Source organism: Bufo gargarizans, chromosome 1 (genome assembly GCF_014858855.1).
Source record: "Bufo gargarizans isolate SCDJY-AF-19 chromosome 1, ASM1485885v1, whole genome shotgun sequence".
NCBI lineage: Eukaryota > Metazoa > Chordata > Amphibia > Anura > Bufonidae > Bufo > Bufo gargarizans.
The window spans coordinates 542,706,742-542,726,738 of NC_058080.1; the positions used below are offsets into that span (position 1 = coordinate 542,706,742).

The following is a 19,997-nucleotide window of genomic DNA, read 5'->3' on the forward strand; positions in this document are numbered from 1 at the left end:
ATGTAAATCCCGGTCATTTACCTCTTCAGAGGCCATTGTCAATAGTGCACACACCATCTGTGGGGTTAGACAGAGGGAGGGGGCTCAACTGGCCTCAGATCAGAGTTCCTGCAGCAAACTCGCAGGACTCCAATCGGTTGCTATGACATCCTGGGGCCTTGTAAAGGTTTCCAGGCCTGTCACAGTAAAGTGTGTGTGTGAGGCACAGCTCTGCAACATTCTGTCAGAATCTCATACACTGGAATAGTATTCTATTGCAGTGTATAGGTATAGTACAGTTATAAGATCACTTGTGCAAGTCCACTAAGGGGACTAAAAATTACAGTACAAAAAAGTAAAAAAATAAATAAAACGCAATATAAAAAAAATTCAAACCACCCCTTTTTTCAATTTTACACAATAAAAAACAGGCAATGCTGTGTCCAAAAATGTCAAAACTGTTAAAATATCAAAATATTTTTGAAGTCAAACATAACCTAAAAAAATAAAAAATATTGTAAAAATGTATTTTTAAAAATAAATATTATATATATTTGGTATCAGTGTTATCATACTGACCCGCAGAATAATGTCATTTTTCGCAGTGAACACTGTAAAAACAGTGGAGGGTGGAATTTTCTTTCAATTTCACACCACAAAGAACTTTTTCCAAGTTTTCCAAAACAAATTATGGTAAATTAAATATTTCCATTAAAAAATACAACTTGTCCCGCAAAAAATAAGCCTTCATATGGCTATGTGAATGAAAAATTTAAAAAGTTGGGGCTTTTGGAAAGAAATGAAAAAACAAAAACACACAAAAACTTAACAGGTCAAGTATAATCAGTTTTGATCTTAAAGAGGTAGAAACATGAGCATTTAAAAGGGGTTTTCCCCATCTCAGACAATGGGGGCATATCACTAGGATATACCCCCATTGTCTGATAGGTGTGGGTCCCACCGTTAGGACCCGCACCTACAATGAGAACAGAGCTGGGAAATGAACGGAGGGCGCACTGCACATGCGCAGCCACCCTGCATTCATTTCTATGGGGCCGCCGAAAATAGCCAAGCACTGGCTCGGTTATTGCCGTCTGCTCCATAGAAATGAATGGGAGCATGGGCCGCGCATGCGCAGTGCGCTCCCATTCACTTCTATGGGAGAAGCGCTTGGTGGTGGACAGACACCAGGAAATCCGGGGTCCTCCAGCCAGAGCATCCCCCGCTTTGTTCTCGTTGTAGGTGCGGGTCCCAGCGGTGGGACCCGCACCTATCAGACAATGGGGGCATATCCTAGCACTATGCCCCCATTGTCTGAGATGGGAATACCCCTTTAAAATAAAGAACACATTTATAGGAAAATTGCTTACAGTTTGCTCCAATTAAAGATTCAATACGCTCCCTCCGTCTCTGACGCAGCCGATGAACCATGAACAGCAGAAGAGAGAGTATAAGGAAAGAGGAGATGCAGCTCACAATCAGACGCATTCCACTGGCCATTGAATCAAAAAGACTGCTTCCATCTAGGAATTGAGAGATAAGAATTGGATTATGGCTAAAATTGCTGTGTGTTGTCATACAGTAAAATAAAGCCAAACAGTTATTACCGTAGGTTATCTTCACACCTGTTCACTGTGTACACCAAGAAAGCGTCAGACATAAATGCTAAACGTGACCACAGGGTTACATTGGCAATACAGCAGCCAAAAGGATAATCTTTTCACCTCAGTCTTTGCCAACGTTGGTATAAACCACCACACTGAATAATCAATATGAATAATTAAAGGGAACCCGTCACCGGGATTTTGTGCATAGAGCTGAGGACATGGGTTGCTAGATGTCCGTTAGCACATCCACAATACCCAGTCCCCATAGCTCTGTGTGCTTTTATTGTGTAAAAAAAAAAACTGATTTAATACATATGCAAATTAACCTGAGATGAGTCCTGTATGTGAGATGAGTCAGGGACAGGACTCATCTCAGGTTAATTTTGCATATGTATCAAATCGTGCTTTTACACAATAAAAGCACACAGAGCTATGGGGACTGGGTATTACGGATGTGCTAACGGCCATCTAGCAACCCATGTCCTCAGCTCTATACACAAAATCCTTTATTAGTACACATCAATAATGTTCATAATATTAAAATCACAACAGCGGCATACATATACAGAAAAAACAAAGCTACATTGGTCATGTAGTAATCATCTATGGTACATGCAAGCAAGTAAAGTGCAGAGTGCAAGCCAGAAAGCTAGTATAAGTAACAGATATCACAAGACAATAGAAAATAAAAGGCAGCCATGCATAGAAACCCCTGAGGAAGCCTATTAGCGAAACGTACGTCAAGGTTGGAGGCACATTGGTCTGTATTTTACATTCATTATGGGCTATGCTTTGTCTTTGTAATACTTTATTGTGGTTTATAATATTAACATTATTAAAATATTATTGATGTGTACTAATAAAGGTCTCCGATTATTCAGTGTGGTGGTTTTTGGTTCTATTGGTGTGTATACTTCATATGAAACCACACATGACCTAAAAATAGCAGTAGCTAGCTAGTTAGTGTGTTTTTTTGGGGGGGGGGGGGGGGGGGGTAATGTTGGTATAAGTCAGTATACGACTATAAAGTATAAAAAAAAATAAAAAAAATTAAAATATTTATATAAAAGTGGCCCTGTTGCCAAGGTCAAACGCAGACAACAGAAAGGGATCGATATACAGTTTGTATATTTGTATTTCAAGCCACACGTGCATTTTCCAGAAAGTGCAACATTTTGGATCTATGTTGGACCCATTTCTTTTTTTTTTTATCAGATTTTTTTTTATTAAACAAGTATTCAAGATACAGAAAAAAAAAAAAAAAAGGCATGAGTATAGACAATCAATTTTGGCATTCAGAAAATTGTCAAGACTTTTTCCATAATTGACATCCATATTTCAATAGTGAAAGTAAAAGAAACAAACAATATACCCTTTCAGGTGTAACACAAAATAAAATAAACTGCCCCCAACCCACCTCCCAGCGATGAGACGGTTACTATAACATTTGTATAGGTAGCGTGTGTCAGAATGTTGCAGAAGATAGAACTGTCACCCTTGATAAGGTCTTAGCCCCTTCACTTTCCATGATAAACTTGTCTCATCTCCTCGGCCCCTGATCACCCACCATAGTTATTATTCCCAATCCCGGTCTCGTATGCGCAAACTCAGTAACCACCCGCAGCTCCGAGGCCACTCCTCCCATCACAGCCAAGGCAATCATAAGCCAAACTATGCCGCATTGATCCTATAAAATATCCACTTGTCCCAAATTTTTGTGACCTTGGCCAAGCACTGCCTTTTAATATATACTCCTTTTTTCAGACAAAGAATCTTGTCCATTCTGTTCAAAAATTCAACCCTAGAAGGAGGCTGGGGTCTAAGCCAGTATTTAGCAATTCATTTTCTGGCCTGGAAGAGCAAACGCTGCACCCCCAGGCACAAATTGCAATTTGTAATGTTCAACAGTCCCAACACACGTCCTCGGACTAGGTGGGACCACAATGTGATAAGCATCTTTAATACAGATTAGCGCGCCTGTCCAGAAATTCCGAAGCTCCCTACACACCCAGAACATGTGCATCAGGGATGCAGGACTCTCGCCCCCATCTAGGGCAAAAACCATTGTGCCTAACACCGCTCTTGAACAGAAAGGATGGAGTCCGGTATACATTGTGAACAAGAAGTAATTCACGCTGGCCCTCGCAGACTTCTAACTGAGGTGTTATTGCTAGTACTGCTTTCCATTGATCCTCTGATATATAACCAACCTCCCCCTCCCATTTTTGTTTGACCACCAAGGAGTCATGCCTCACAGATTTCACAAACCAATTTCTGTATATGGATGATATGAATCCACTCGAGGAGCCGCATGTGAGAATCTGTTGCAGCAATGGGACTGTTGTACATCTAAGCGACAAAGATTTTGCCTGTACCTGGAATGAATTTCTTAAAGGGAACCCGTCATCAACTTTATGCTAAACTCACTGAGGGCAGCATAAAATAGTGACAGAAATGCTGATTTCAGCAATGTGTCACTCATAAGCTAAAGGTAAGCGGTTGCTGAGAACCAGCATCATAATCATTGCAGCCCAGGCACTGAAAAGAGTCCTAGTTATTCATAGTCTCCTGCTCTCACACCCATCTGCTGACGGTTGCCAGTTCTCTCCTAGAGAGAAAACTAGGTATTAGACTTTCAGTCATCAGCAGGTGGAGCAGGAATTCATGAATAACCATGACTCTTCTCAGGTGTCCGGGACTCTTTTCCAGGCCCAGTCTGCAATGATTGTGATGTTGGTTCTCGGCAAACACTTACTTTTATCTAGGCTCTCAAAGCATGACTACAGGTCTCAGGAAGGACCAAGAGATGCTTGAAACAATGCACTCCCACTACCTGCAGTGACTCCAGTCCAAAAATGTACATCAGAGCTGATCCCATTTTTGTATTGTACTCAGGGTAAGAGTACATTTTAAGTATCAGACAAACCAACCAGGTTTCTGTGCTGTGTATCAGCTTTAGGCCTCTTGCACGCGGCCGTTATGGTTGCGTTCCGTGCATTGGGCACCGCAATTTGCGGTCCCCAATGCACGGGCAACGTCCATGCGGTGGCCGGGATGGATCCAGACCCATTCAACATAAAAAGGAGATTTTTGTATAACTTACCAGTTAAATCTCTTTCTCGCTCTTCCTTGGGGGACACAGACCTTGGGTATAGCTCAGCTCCCTAGGAGGCGTGACACTAAGTAAAACTGTTAAGCCCCTCCTCCATCAGCTATACCCTCAGCCTGGAGATAGAGGCTACCAGTTGCGTGTCCAAGTAGTGAAAGGATAACAACCAATAACGGAAACAACCAGCCAGCAACCCAACGGGGCGCCAGACCATAACCCTGTAACCAAACACAGAAGGGTGGGTGCTGTGTCCCCCAAGGAAGAGCGAGAAAGAGATTTAACTGGTAAGTTATACAAAAATCTCCTTTTCTCGCCCATTTTCCTTGGGGGACACAGACCTTGGGACGTTCAAGAGCAGTCCAAGAAGGGAGGGACCACAAACCCAAGGCGGAACACCACCAGAGCATCAGGAAACCGCTGCCTGCAAAACCAGGCGGCCCAAAGCAGCATCCGCTGATGCATGCGTATGCACCCTATAGAACTTTGTGAAAGTGTGCAGAGAGGACCAAGTGGCTGCTTTGCACAACTGTTCAGCCGAGGCCCGATGCCTCTGCGCCCAGGAAGCTCCGACTGCTCTGGTGGAATGAGCAGTGACGCCGAAAGGCGGAGGTCTGCCCTTGGCTCGATAAGCCTCAGACACCGCCAGTTTAATGAAACGGGCAATAGCCACCTTGGAGACCGCCAACCCTCTGCGCGAACCCTCCGGAACCACAAACAGGGAGTCCGTGCGCCGAAAGGACCCGGTGACCTCCACGTAAATCCTCAACGCCCTGACCACATCCAGACGGTGCAGTTCCCGTTCTCTGGGGTGGGAAGGAGAGGGACAGAGCGACGGAAGGACGATGTCCTCATTGATGTGAAAGGCGGAGACCACCTTTGGCAGGAAAGTCGGGACAGGCCGAAGCACAACCTTATCCTGGTGGAAGATCAGGAAAGGTTCGGAGCAAGAAAGAGCCGCTAACTCCGACACCCGTCGGAGAGACGTGACGGCCACAAGAAAGATGACCTTGCAGGACAGAAGGCGAAGGGAGACCTCCCGTAAAGGCTCGAAGGGGGCTGATTGGAGCGCCGAGAGCACCACATTCAGGTCCCAGGAAGGAACTGGAGGGCGGTACGGCGGAACAGAGTGAGCCACCCCTTGTAAGAAGGTCTTAATTGGCCCTAGAGGGGCCAGGGGACGCTGGAGAAGAATAGACAGCGCCGAAATCTGACCCTTCAGAGAACTGAGGCACAGCCCCAGGTCCAGACCCGACTGGAGGAAGGACAGGATTGTGGGAAGAGAAAACCGGAGAGGTGGGATGCTCCGGGACTCACAGAACCCCAGATAGGACCTCCAAACCCGATAGTAGATCCTAGAGGATACGGGCTTACGAGCCCGGATCATGGTGCGGACTACGTCCGCGGAGAAACCCCGTCGCGTTAAGACGGCGGTCTCAATAGCCACGCCGTCAAACGTAGCGAGCCTAAATGCTCGTGGAAGATCGGTCCCTGAGAGAGAAGGTCTTCCCTGGAGGGCAGTGGCCACGGTGCGTCTGCCAGCAGCAACATTAGGTCGGCGTACCAAGACCGGCGGGGCCAATCCGGGGCGATTAGAATCGCGGGGACACCCTCTACCGCGATCCTCCGAAGAACCCGTGGCAGGAGGGGAAAAGGAGGAAAGACGTACAGAAGGGAGAATTCGCGCCACGGAAGGACGAGCGCGTCGGCGCCGTATGCCTTCGGGTCCCGTGCCCTGGCCAGGTATAGGGGGACCTTGTGGTTGAATTTGGAGGCCATGAGGTCCACGTCGGGGCGACCCCAGCGAAGACAAAGGGCTTCGAACACCTCTGGGTGCAGGGACCATTCTCCCGGGTCGATGGTGGACCGGCTGAGGAAATCCGCCGCCCAGTTGTCCACCCCCGGGATGTAAATCGCAGATAAGGCCGGCACGTGCGTCTCCGCCCAGAGGAGAATGAGGGTCACCTCTTGCATCGCTGCGAGTGCCTCCCTGATGGTTTATGTATGCCACAGCCGTGGCATTGTCCGATTGGATCCGAACAGGGTGGCCCCTCAGCAGATGGGTCCAGTGTCTGAGGGACAGAAGAATCGCCCTCAGTTCCAGAATATTGATTGGAAGTCTGGACTCCGATAGAGACCAAACGCCCTGGACGGACCGGGGAGGGAAAACCCCCCCCCACCCCCGTAAGCTGGCATCTGTGGTAATCACCAGCCAGTTCAGTGGAAGGAAGGACTTCCTCCTTAGAGGGATATGCAACCACCAGCCGAGGGAAGCCCGAGCCAGGGGAGGCAGAAGAAAGGTCCTGTCCAGACTCCTCGGTGATTTGTCCCAGGCCGACAGAATTGCCCTCTGAAAGGTGCGGGATCGGAATTGTGCGAACGGCACCACTTCGAAACAGGCAACCATCTTTCCCAACAACCGCATGCTGGATCTGAGGGAAGGGCGGTGATGACGGAGGAGACTGCGAACCGACCCGCGAAGGGCCAGACGCTTGTCCGACAGAAGGCGGACCTCCGCCAACTCTGTATCCAGGAGCATCCCCAGGAAGATCAGCCGTCTGGAGGGGGTAAGGGAAGATTTGGGGTGGTTGATAATCCAACCGAACCGCGTCAGGGTCTCCAGAGTGAGTTCCACACTGCGGGATGTCTGAGAGAAGGAGGGTGCCTTGACCAGGATGTCGTCCAAGTATGGGAGAAGAAAAACACTTCTTGAACGTAGAAGGGGCAAGACAGGGGCCAGGACCTTGGTGAACACTCGAGGAGCCGTCGCCAGACCAAAGGGAAGGGCGACGAATTGGAAGTGATCGTCCCCCACCGCGAAGCGCAGGAAGCGGTGATGACATGGAGCAACCGGAACGTGGAGGTATGCATCCTGAATTTCGATTGAGGCCATGAAATCCCCTCTTTCCAGGGAGGCCACTGCGGACCTGAGAGACTCCATCCGGAATCTCTGCAGTCGGAGAAAACGGTTCAGGCGTTTTAGGTCCAAGATCGGACGCACTGAGCCTTCCTTCTTGGGAACCACAAAGAGGTTCGAGTAGAACCCCCTGAACCTTTCCGTCGGAGGCACGGGGGCGACGACACCCTTGTCCATTAGAGAGTGAATGGCCGCGAAGAAGGCGGCCACTCGTACGGGATCTCGCGGAGGACGGGATCGGAAGAAACGGTCTGGCGGAATGGACGCAAATTCGATTTTGTATCCGCAAGATACAATCTCGAGCGCCCATGCGTCTGAGATGTGGGCCCGCCATACGTTCCTGAATAGGAGAAGGCGGCCCCCCACCCGGGTGGGTGGGGGCGCACCTTCAGGCAGAGGGCTGCTGGCCTGTGGGAGCCCGTGCAGGCTGGGACTTGCGCCAGGTAGGTTGCGTCCGAAAAAACGGCTTCTTGCGTCTATCCTGGGCTGGGCCAGAGGAAGAAGAACTGGCCGCGGGTCTAGACCCGGTGGGCTTGCGAAAGGACCGAAAACGGGACGAACCAGCGCGACCACGGGGGGCGCCCATTGGCCTGGACTGGGGGAGGTGAGTACTCTTCCCACCCGTGGCCTCTGATATAAGTTCGTCCAGACTGGTTCCGAACAGGCGGGAACCCGTGAATGGTAGGCCGGCCAAAGAGCGTTTGGAAGCGGCGTCCGCCGCCCAAACCTTCAGCCAGAGTTCCCTCCTGACAGAAACTGCCAGGGCAGAGGAACGGGCAATGAGGGCACCCGCATCAAGGGAGGCCTCACAGACGAATTTTCCGGCCTGAACAATTAGTTGGGCTAAGGAACGGAGGTCCTGAACAGGGACGTCCGACCCCAACTCCCGTTCCAGTTGCAAACCCCATTCAGAGACCGCTTTGCCAACCCAGGCGGAGGCAAAGACCGGTCTAAGGGCCGAACCAGAGGCAGTAAATATGGCCTTGGAGAGGGATTCCGTACGACGGTCCTCAACAGACTGGAGGGAAGATCCGTCCTGTACAGGAATAGTAGTGCTTTTGGACAGGCGAGCCACGGGAGGATCAACCTTAGGCGGGGATGTCCACGTGGTCACAGAATCCGCTGGAAAGGGATAACAAATGTCCAGCTTTTTGGGTGTAATAAAGCGGACGTTAGGCCGAGTCCAAGCCTTGGATACCACAGAAGAAAAATCAGCGTGTATGGGAAAAACCTTGGAGGCCTGTTTGGGGCGGAGAAAGGACACGCCGGCCTGTTCAGAGCTGGGGGGGTCATCGTGTAGCTGAAAGGTATCACGGATGCTAGTGACAAGATGCCCCACCGCGGATGCCAATTTGGACGGAAGCTCTGAGTCCATGTCCACGTCCGAATCCGCCAGTTCTCCCTCAGAAAGCGTATCCCTTTGAGAGGATAGACTTGACTGAGCTCGCACGCATGGCGGAGAGAGCGAAGCATCTGGAGAAGATGTGCGCTCAACCCTTGAACGTTTCTGAGTATGCCGGGCCCTGGAAGATTCGCTGGGAGGCAGGGAACCAGTGGGGGCGGCAGAAACGGTAGTCCCAGCGGGTGCGACAGGGATTGTGGCAGCCTGCGGGAGAGGCGGTCTATCCACGAGACGGCCCACTACGTGTGTAAGGCTTTCCACCGCCTGAGACAGAGACCTAGCCCAGTCAGGGGGTTCAGAGGCACCGGGGGGCGCAGCGGGAAGCGGGCCCTGCACCGGGGCCTGACATGCAAGGCAATGCGGCTCAGATTGCCCACGCGGAAAAAGTTCCTTACAGGCGGTACAGGCATGGTACCAGGGTTTGGGGGCACCTGTGGGATCTGACATGCTGAAGTGTGGTTGTACTCTAATATAGAGACCACAAAGGGTTATAGCAGCTATGACCAGGAGGGTTAGGAGAGGGTTAACTGTCCTACCAGTGCCTCAGAAGAACGTCAGGAGATGGCCCAGATCAGCAGCAGCAGAGAAGCAGTGAACAGCAGTGAGCAGCAGAGAGCGCCCACAGAAGCCGAGCGATGTACACAGGAGGTTAGAGTCCCCCACCGTGTCCCAGCTTCCTGTCAGGAGTGAGGAAGCGCGGGAAACCTCAGCAGAAAGCGCGGGGAACAAGCTCCGCCCCCTCCAGCGCTTGAAATGTCTCCTGTGAAGGAGAACGTAGCTCCGCCCCCAAAATGACGCGCGCGTAAGCCCCGCCCCCTGCCGGGACCGCTAAGCCCCGCCCCCCGTTCTCGGCGGGAAGGGGGAGAGAGAGAAGAGAAAAATGGAGTCAGCCCCGAATGGGGGGGGGGGGGGGAGAAAGATAGCAGCGTGGGGGGGAACGGCGTGGGGGTGCTGAGGATGCTGCTGTGCTGCATTGTCCTGCAGATGAGCGCTCAGAATGAGCGACCACGGGTGCCCCCCTTACCCAGAGGGGTAGATGCTGCAGATAGGGACGGGGTATGGGCTGGAATAGCCATCTCACCGTCCGACGTCTTCACCCTCAGTCCTTTCCAGCAGGGTCGCCCCTTCAGCCACTGGCACCGCAGTGGCAGGAAGCTGGAAGAGGGGCTTGGCGTGCGGGCGACCCCCTAGCTGGCGGGATGTAGGGGAGCCATTGCTGCCCAGATCCTCCTATTGCTTCTGTGGGGGAGGCAGCAGTGCAGATAAGTTGGCACTGGCGCAGCTCAACCCCGGGAGAGCAGAGAGGTCTAATGCGTCTCTGGTATCCCTAGGAAAAAATAAAATAACAAAATTAGAAGAAAAAGTAAAAATAACAAGGAGAAAACAGCCCTGCAGTAGCAGGGAGTGTCTTGCCTCCTTGGACACTAAGCTAAAACTGGTAGCCTCTATCTCCAGGCTGAGGGTATAGCTGATGGAGGAGGGGCTTAACAGTTTTACTTAGTGTCACGCCTCCTAGGGAGCTGAGCTATACCCAAGGTCTGTGTCCCCCAAGGAAAATGGGCGAGAAATGTCTATTAAGAACTAATGTGTTGAAGGTGTTGTCCCATCATCCTGCTACCAAGGCGAGATCTGGCTAAGTGCCAACCACTAGGTGACTGGGAAGCAACGGAGCGGGCCAAATCTTCTGTTCCAGTTGCTCCCATTGCAGTGTAAAGGGGCTATGGAAACATCGTAGAACCGTTTCTCTGAGGCCTCTTGCACACTGCCGTGTTTCACGGCCGTATGCAGGCCGTGGAACCGCGGCCTGGATCCCTCCTGAGAGCAGGAGCGCACGGCGTCACTGGTTGCTATGACGCCGTGCGCTCCCTGCTGCCGCCGCAATACAGTAATACACTGGTATGATCTATACCAGTGTATTACTGTACTGTGCCGGCAGCAGGGAGCGCACGGCGTCATAGCAACCAGTGACGCCGTGCGCCCCTGCTCTCAGGAGGAATCCAGGCCGCGGTTCCACGGCCCGCATACGGCCGTGAAACACGGCAGTGTGCAAGAGGCCTAACTCAGAAACAGCATAACTTTCTGTGCTATGTGGTTTCTGCAGCTCCCATGCAATGCAATGGGAGATAACGCAACAGTGAAGTACCAGCCTGCTCCATTGTTTCCCAGCCATGTCTCGCCTAAGTAACGGCGAGATCGGACAACACCGTTAAAGGAAATGTGTCACCAAACATTTTAGGCTACTTTCACTCATGGACAGATCCGTTCAGATAATACAACTGTCTGCATCCGTTCAGAACGGATCCGTTTTGTATTATCTGGAATATAGCCAAGACGGATCCGTCTTGAACACCATTGAAAGTTAATGGGGACGGATCCGCTTTCGATTGTGCCAGATTGTGTCATAGAAAACGGATGGCTCAGTCTCGAAAGCGGAATAGAGACGGATCAGAGGCAAACTGATGCATTTTGAGCGGATCCTTTTCCATTCAGAATGCATTACGGCAAAACTTATCCGTTTTGGACCGCTTGTGAGAGCCCTGAACAGATCTCAGAAACAGAAAGCCAAAACGCCAATGTGAAAGTAGACTTATCTGCCAGTTTAAATCAAGTAGCGCATATCCTTTTTTTTTTTTTCTAATCTGTTTTTATTTTCTGACTGCAGATCTATTTCTTCTATTTCCTGATTATAGGGGCGGCCATCTTGCCTGAGCCGTTCTTAACAGCATTTAGAAAGCATTCATAAAATTGCTTTACAGCAGACCCATGGGCCATAGATTTCTATGGGAGAGTTTTCTAGGCATGCTCTGTGACATGTGCAGAGGTCATTGTACAAGGAAGGAGCAGACGGACAGACAATCAGCTATTGTGAAAGGTGGATCCTGTCTTATCTATACACAGAGGTAATATCATTACAGGCAGGATTAGAATGAGTTAACTGCAGTAAAGTGATCTGTATAAACCAAAAGTGGTGCCAATTCAACATAGTGGCCAGTGCAAAAACCACAGGATTTATCTATAATATATATATATATAAATAATACATGGAAAATTCAAAACATCAAAAATTCTTTAAAAATATATGTTAAACAAAAAAAAAGTGATTTAAACAGCAGGTCATTTTCTGATGACACATTCCCTTTAAGGTCCTTTTACACACAGACCTATTTAGCAGGCAATTTGGGACAAACAAATGTCGGAAATGAAAATTTCTTGTGACCTATGGGAAGAAGTGATTACCATTGGGAGCAAACTCAGGTCTTATTTAAATACAAATTTGTCATCTAGAATTCAAAGAACTGGTTAATGGATAGATAGGGCCTGCAGCCCACTAACCCATCTGGCTGAAGAGATTGCTACCAAAAATCTTTTTAATAGTAAATCAAGGGTTCAAAGGGACCAGAAGTCAGTACTTACAAAACTACATTACGATTCCAAGAGACCAAAAAGTTTATTTTTTTTACTTTAGGTCTAAGTCTATCCGCTGCATTAAGAAATCTACAGACCCAGGAAACTTCTTATAAACTAGTATTACAAAGGACACTAACTGCCAAAACCTGAATCTTGAGGGTACTGGAGGAGGGACCTAAATCTACTTTGCATGAAATATTAAATATTGCAATTAGAAAGTACAACTTGCCCTGCAATAAAACAGGCCCTCTTAAGGCTATGTGAACGAGAGAAAAAAAAAAAAAAAAAAAAAAAAAGACCAGGAGTAAAAAATAAAAATTAAAAAAAGAAGAAAACTGCAGGGTCATGAACAGGTTAAATATTAACGTATCAAATTATAGAAACAGCAAACAGAGTATCCAAACAGAGCTTTCATAAATCACTAGACTTAATGAAGTAATAACTGCAATTCTTAAAAGGCGACATGGCTAAAAACAAAGGTTTCCACTCCACTGAGAACCAGAAAAAATATAGTTTCTAATTAGATCACTCAAGTATTTTCTCAGTAATCAGCGTGTTTTAATTGAATACTTCCATGTATTAATGGTTGCATATAGTTAAAGGATTTTCCCACCTACTGGTCTGTTTACTTGAGGAGGTGTAAGCAATATGGAGGGGCACACTCAGAAGGGAAACACAAGATAGTAACGAATAATGGACTTTATTAGTCTAAAACAAACCCCTAAAAAAATATATAAAAACATACATGTAGACACGCATATACCTATGCAAATGATGTGAAACTACAATAGGGAGGAATTCTCATGGGTGTATTGAAGTCCCAAAATTCTGTGTATACAACAGCGTGCCAGCAATGTCCTATAAATATACATGGATAAACGTGGATGCTGCTTGTATACCGAAACAGTGCACAATGTTTATGCTGCGCTGGATTCCGTAGCGAGTAAGAGACACCAACTGGTACCAAGTGTCAGCTAAATCCAAAGTGTTCACTCCACAGTGCAATTGATTATATATAGCTTATGCTTGCTTCATAGATTCTGTAATGCTCGCAAACGAGCGCGGTCTTACCCCTCTTCACTGCTCTCCGCAGCGTTGTATCCAGGCGGCCGTGCACTCACAGCGTGCTACGTGATGTGCTGGCCGTATGTGGCGTCCCACGTAACCTGGTTGTCCGGGGGACTGAGTAGACGCTTTAATGACGTCACTGTTTGGCGACTGCTCTTCCAGCTTTTGGATTCAAGCAGGTTTTCTTACTTTATTTCTTATTTCTTTTGGTTCCAGGCTTCCTTTTTCTTTGTCCACGCTCACTCTGTATGCCAGACGCGTTTCAGGGTCTAACACCCCTTCCTCAGTGGCCAACTGAGTGAGCGGATCCTCACTCCTTATAAATGGGATATCGTTACCCACATTATTTTGTGCATTGGATAATCTCTGGACTGGATTTCAGTAGTCATACATGTGTCTTATAGGATAAAACCATAAATAACCCCATACATTTGAATACTCATGTTAAGAACACTTAAGTTATTAAAAATAGATATAGGAGAAGACTGCAAGGTCTAGCAATCGGTTTCAGAAAAAACGCATCAAAATAATGGCCTCACTCAAAAGGCTATATTTTTGTTTTTCAAAGCAGAGGTGAAGTGTAATATAATGTTTCAAAGGAAAGGTGAAATGTAGTATTGCAATACTACATTTCACCTCGTCTTTGAAACATTATATTAAACTTCACCTCTGCTTTGAAAAACAAAAATATAGTCTTTTGAGTGAAACAACATACAAACAGAAGGCAGGCATCTACTTCTGAGGACAAATTTGACATAAAAAAAAAAAAAAAAAAAAATTAAATAAATATGACCCAATTCACACTTATGCGTTTTTGATGCAATACTACATTTCACCTCTCCTTTGAAACATTATATTACACTTCACCTCTGCTTTGAAAAACAAAAATATAGCCTTTTGAGTGAGGCCATTATTTTGATGCGGTTTTCTGAAACCGATTGCTAGACCTTGCAGTCTTCTCCTATATCTATTTTTAATAACTTTTAAGTGTTCTTAACATGAGTATTCAAATGTATGGGGTTATTTATGGTTTTATCCTATAAGACACGTGTATGACTACTGAAATCCAGTCCAGAGATTATCCAATGCACAAAATAATGTGGGATTGTGGGTAACGATATCCCATTTATAAGGAGTGAGGATCCGCTCACTCAGTTGGCCACTGAGGAAGGGGAGTTAGACCCTGAAACGTGTCTGGCATACAGAGTGAGCGTGGACAAAGAAAAAGGAAGCCTGGAACCAAAAGAAATAAGAAATAAAGTAAGAAAACCTGCTTGAATCCAAAAGCTGGAAGAGCAGTCGCCAAACAGTGACGTCATTAAGGCTACTTTCACACTTGCGTTCGGAGCGGATCCGTCTGGTATCTGCACAGACGGATCCGCACCTATAATGCAAACGCTTAGATCCGTTCAGAACAGATCCGTTTGCATTACCATGAACAAAAAAAAAAAAAAAAAACTTTTTTTTTTTTTTTTCTTCTTCATGGTAATGCAAACGGATCCATTTTGACTTTACATTGAAAGTCAATGGGGGATGGATCCGTTTGAAAATTGAGCCATATAGTGTCAAATTCAAACATATAGTGTCAAATGCCATATAGTGTCAAATGCCATATAGTGTCAAATTGTAAGTCTGGACGGATCCGTTTGCCTCCGCACAGCCAGGCGGACACCCGAACGCTGCAAGCAGCGTTCAGGTGTCCGCCTGCTGAGCGGAGCGGAGGACAGACGGAGCCATACTGATGCATTCTGAGCGGATCCGCATCCACTCAGAATGCATTAGGGCTGGACGGATCCGTTCGGGGCCGCTTGTGAGAGCCTTTAAACGGAACTCACAAGCGGAGCCCCGAACGCTAGTGTGAAAGTAGCCTAAAGCGTCTACTCAGTCCCCCGGACAACCAGGTTACGTGGGACGCCACGTACGGCCAGCACATCACGTAGCACGCTGTGAGTGCACGGCCGCCTGGATACAACGCTGCGGAGAGCAGTGAAGAGGGGTAAGACCGCGCTCGTTTGCGAGCATTACAGAATCTATGAAGCAAGCATAAGCTATATATAATCAATTGCACTGTGGAGTGAACACTTTGGATTTAGCTGACACTTGGTACCAGTTGTGTCTCTTACTCGCTACGGAATCCAGCGCAGCATAAACATTGTGCACTGTTTCGGTATACGAGCAGCATCCACGTTTATCCATGTATATTTATAGGACATTGCGGGCACGCTGTTGTATACACAGAATTTTGGGACTTCAATACACCCATGAGAATTCCTCCCTATTGTAATTTCACATCATTTGCATAGGTATATGCGTGTCTACATGTATGTTTTTATATATTTTTTAGGGGGTTCTTTTAGACTAATAAAGTCCATTATTCGTTACTATCTTGTGTTTCCCTTCTGAGTGTGCCCCTTCATATTGCTTACACCTCCTCTTGTTTTCTGAGGTCCTGAGGGTGGGACCTGAGGGTGAGCACCTTATCCATACGGTGAGGGGGTGAGCCGCTGTATTCTTGCTGGTCTGTTTACTTGGTCACAGCGATAACACAACATCTACAACACAAGACTGCTGCAGCCAGGCAAACAGAGACCAGTAGGAAGCACTGGAGTGGTGGCACTAGAATAGAAGGGGGACTTTCCAGATGATTGCTGTATTTATCTTAATTCATGTTCCTCCGCAAGGCCCCTAAAATAAAGAGTAAACACAATGCTACCTAAGCTTTCATTCCTGGCCAGTCTTACCAGGGTCTAGACAAGTGAATTTACAACATTCTTTTGGATCCTTGAGATACTGCTGGCATCCCTGTGGTTTCTCACATAGAGCAGCCACACACATTTCAGGTTCACCGTTGTGGCACGTGCAGCTGAGACATGGATCATCTCCTTTTGGGGTGAAATAATAGCCCTCATCTACAATGTTGTCTTTGATATCAACACAGGTCTGACCTGGAAGAAAAAAAAAAACTGATTAAAAAACACATGTAGGTACACTACTATTTTACAGTCTTCTGTCATGTATCCCAGATACCCTTGCTCAATTTGCCTTCTTCATGGACGGTTTGATGCCTTTTTTCCCCATCCACAGCTCCTAAGAAATTTCTTCTCTTAAAGGGGTTGTCCCACTTTGCTTTTTTAATCTTATCAGCAGTAGATGTCCTGATAACTTCCTGGTTCTCAGGCAGTTGAGTGAAGGCCACGCCTCCTCATGACTCACCCTGCGTGCTCGTTCATGTGTATGAGGTCATCCACATGGAGCCGTATGTGAGGTCCCGCCCCCCCCCCAGTATAATAAACATTGAGTGCGGCCCCCCCCCCCCCCAGTATAATATACATTTAGTGCGCCCCCCCCCCCAGTATAATATACATTCAGTGCGGCCGCCCCCCCCCCCAGTATAATATACATTCAGTGCGGCCACCCCCCCCCCAGTATAATATACATTCAGTGCGGCCACCCCCCCCCCAGTATAATATACATTCAGTGCGGCCACCCCCCCCCCCAGTATAATATACATTCAGTGCGGCCACCCCCCCCAGTATAATATACATTCAGTGCGGCCACCCCCCCCAGTATAATATACATTCAGTGCGGCCACCCCCCCCCCCAGTATAATATACATTCAGTGCGGACCCCCCCAGTATAATATACATTGGTGGCGCAGTGGGAAGTGCCAATGAGGGTTAAAAAAATAAATAAAAAATTAACTCACCTCCTCCAATTGTTCGCGCAGCTGCCGGTCTCCTGTTCTATCTTTAGGACCTGTGAAAGGACCTTTGGTGACATCACTGTGGTCATCACATGGTACATCATATGATCCATCACCATGGTAATGGACCATGTGATTAGCTCAGTGACGTCACCAAAGGTCCTTTCACAGGTCCTAAAGATAGAACAGGAGACCGGCAGCTGCGCGAACAATTGGAGGAGGTGAGTTAATTTTTTATTTATTTTTTTAACCCTCATTGGCACTTCCCACTGCGCCACCAATGTATATTATACTGGGGGGGTCCGCACTGAATGTATATTATACTGGGGGGGGGGTGGCCGCACTGAATGTATATTATACTGGGGGGGGTGGCCGCACTGAATGTATATTATACTGGGGGGGGGGGGGTGGCCGCACTGAATGTATATTATACTGGGGGGGGGGGGGGTGGCCGCACTGAATGTATATTATACTGGGGGGGGGGGGGCGCACTGCGCCACCAATGTTAATACAAATGCAGGAGGTGGGTGCCGGAGTGAAATAGCCGGCACCCGACCTCTATGATAGGGGGCTGCGATCAGCGGCAGTTAACCCCTAAGGTCCCGCTCCCTGTCATAGAGGTCGGGTGCCGGCTATTTGATTCCGGCACCCGCCTGCTGTATTTGCGCATGCGCGGGCGTGCGCGTACTTGTAGGAATGGAGAGGCGGCCCGAGTACTTGTTCAGCCGTTGTGCGCAGGCGCGGCACAGCGATGCGGCCGGACGAAAGAGGCCGTATCCATGGGATACAGAAAACAACAAAGGAATCGCTTTACATGATTTTTTGAATGAAAGGTAGCTTTTGGATAATAACATGGATAGGAAGATATGTTGTGTGGGGGTAAATAGATTAGATAAAACCTATTTTATGAAGTGGGACAACCCCTTTAAGTACTTATAAAGGTACTGTATCAGGATCTAAGGATAAGGGATAAGTGTCTGATCAGTGGGGATCTGATGCCGCTTCATTAATCTCTATGGACTGCCAAAGAGAAGCAGAGGACCGAGTTTGGCCAACTCTAGCAGAAAAGTATAGAGCAGCAAAGCACATGGGTGACCACCACTATTTATACAGCAGACACAGGACCCCGGTTTTTATGGCATATCCCTTTTAACACTTCAGTAGTGATCTGTCACTGTTAGTGAGCCGCTTTCACAAAAGATCTCTCCTACTTACACATACTAAGCTCAGCTGCAGGGTAAGGCCCTTTAGTAACCACTGTAGAAAGGCATATTGGCAGTTATTTAACCCTTGGCTACCGGAGGTTTTTTGCAATTTCATTTTACTTCCCTATTTTCTGGTGGCCAAATTAAGAATTGCAGCATGAACACTTTCAGCCTTATCAGCAAGGCTGAGAGTGTTCAGCCCAACGACCGATGCCCGAATTGGCCACATGGGGCATCAGTAGGTAGGTTTTTGTGCATTTAGGTGCCATGATCTCACTTGATCACGGCATCTAAAGCATTTAATTACTGCGATCGGCATTATTGCCGGTCACTGTAATTAGCCGCAGGCCTCTGCTGTGTGAAACAGCAGAGATCTGCCGGCCATGACGCCCGCTGCACGGGCGCCATGTTCCCACATCGCTCTTGCGCCGTAGCGAACGGGTTAAGGGCTTTTCCATCTTTTACATATTGAAGACCTATCCTCCAGATTCAAGTGATTGGGAGCTGAGCTGCACAACAATGACACTAGATGGTGATGGACAACACCTTTAAGTGGTTAAGAGCTGTTATAAGAAAATTGTAAGTTACTAATGCTTTTCCCTAGGCTCTTGCAGACAGTCAATACAGTGCAAGGATTCTGACATTTCCCACATCTAGTGGCCATATGCTTTTCCCCTCCTTTTATTCTTCTAATTACTATTTCATGTTATGTTCTGGTTCTTCTTCTATTCCGAAAAATGTGATAATAAAATTATCTTATGTAAAAGAGGGCCTTGGATGTGAAACAGCTAACAAACCAAATCTGAAAAAAATAAAATAAAAATATACTTACTGCGTTTGCAAAGGAAGGAGGACTTTTCATAGCAGTTCTCGGCGTACCAGCTATGGAGTCCATGATGCCGGAGAGATGGCAGATAAAAATACTGCAGCTGGGCACAAAGGATGTTCTCATTATCATACATGCCAAATATGGGCACTGGAGGTAAGAAAACTTCAGAGGAGCCTAGAAGAGTAAAAAGGAGACTTTATTATTAGAGGCAATGCTAGATTTGAAACTAGTAATTATACAGGACGGCCTCCAGCGATCGTATGACCAGATGAACGAGGAAGTGGGTTGTTATTTTTTAATTACCCAAAAGTCACAAGATGCTGAAAGTGGTCCCCATTCAGGTCTCTGCATCTTTGGGCATGTCAGATTATGCTGGCTGGTACGGCTAGTGATGCTGCAGATGGTGTTTGTAAGGTTTTCCTTGAGTTCATCCAGGGGATGTGGATTGTTGGCGGACACTTTCTGGTTTACATTTCCCCACAGATAAAAATCGCATGTGGATAAGTCTGGAGAACATGGCGGCCATAACCCCTTGCTCACAGTCCATGTATCCGCACCAGGGAGTTCCTTGAGATCCGGCATGTGCCCAATCTTATTGGAAAAAACGGGACATTTTTTCTTTTCGCGTTAGTTGGTTGTAAAACTGTTCAGAGATGTCCGGGTAAATTGCAGGATTCACAGTTGATTTGAAGAAAATTTGGCCCAATATTCATGTTCCTGACACCTGCGCACCAAATGCCAATTTACTGGTCGTGAAGTGGTGTTTCGCGAGT

The 19,997-nt window shown here is 47.5% G+C and overlaps 1 protein-coding gene across 1 annotated transcript in view; it reads right to left on the bottom strand.

Annotated features, from left to right (window-relative positions):
• The window catches only part of DGCR2 (DiGeorge syndrome critical region gene 2), a 74,646-nt gene that overhangs the window by 8,664 nt on the left and 45,985 nt on the right, over window positions 1-19,997 (bottom strand). Inside the window, exons 7-9 of the mRNA XM_044275538.1 lie at window positions 19,228-19,398; window positions 16,229-16,432; window positions 1,350-1,502 (exon numbers count right to left, since the gene is read on the bottom strand). Coding sequence (XP_044131473.1) covers window positions 1,350-1,502; window positions 16,229-16,432; window positions 19,228-19,398 — 528 coding nt within the window. The remainder of the gene's footprint in view (window positions 1-1,349; window positions 1,503-16,228; window positions 16,433-19,227; window positions 19,399-19,997) is intronic.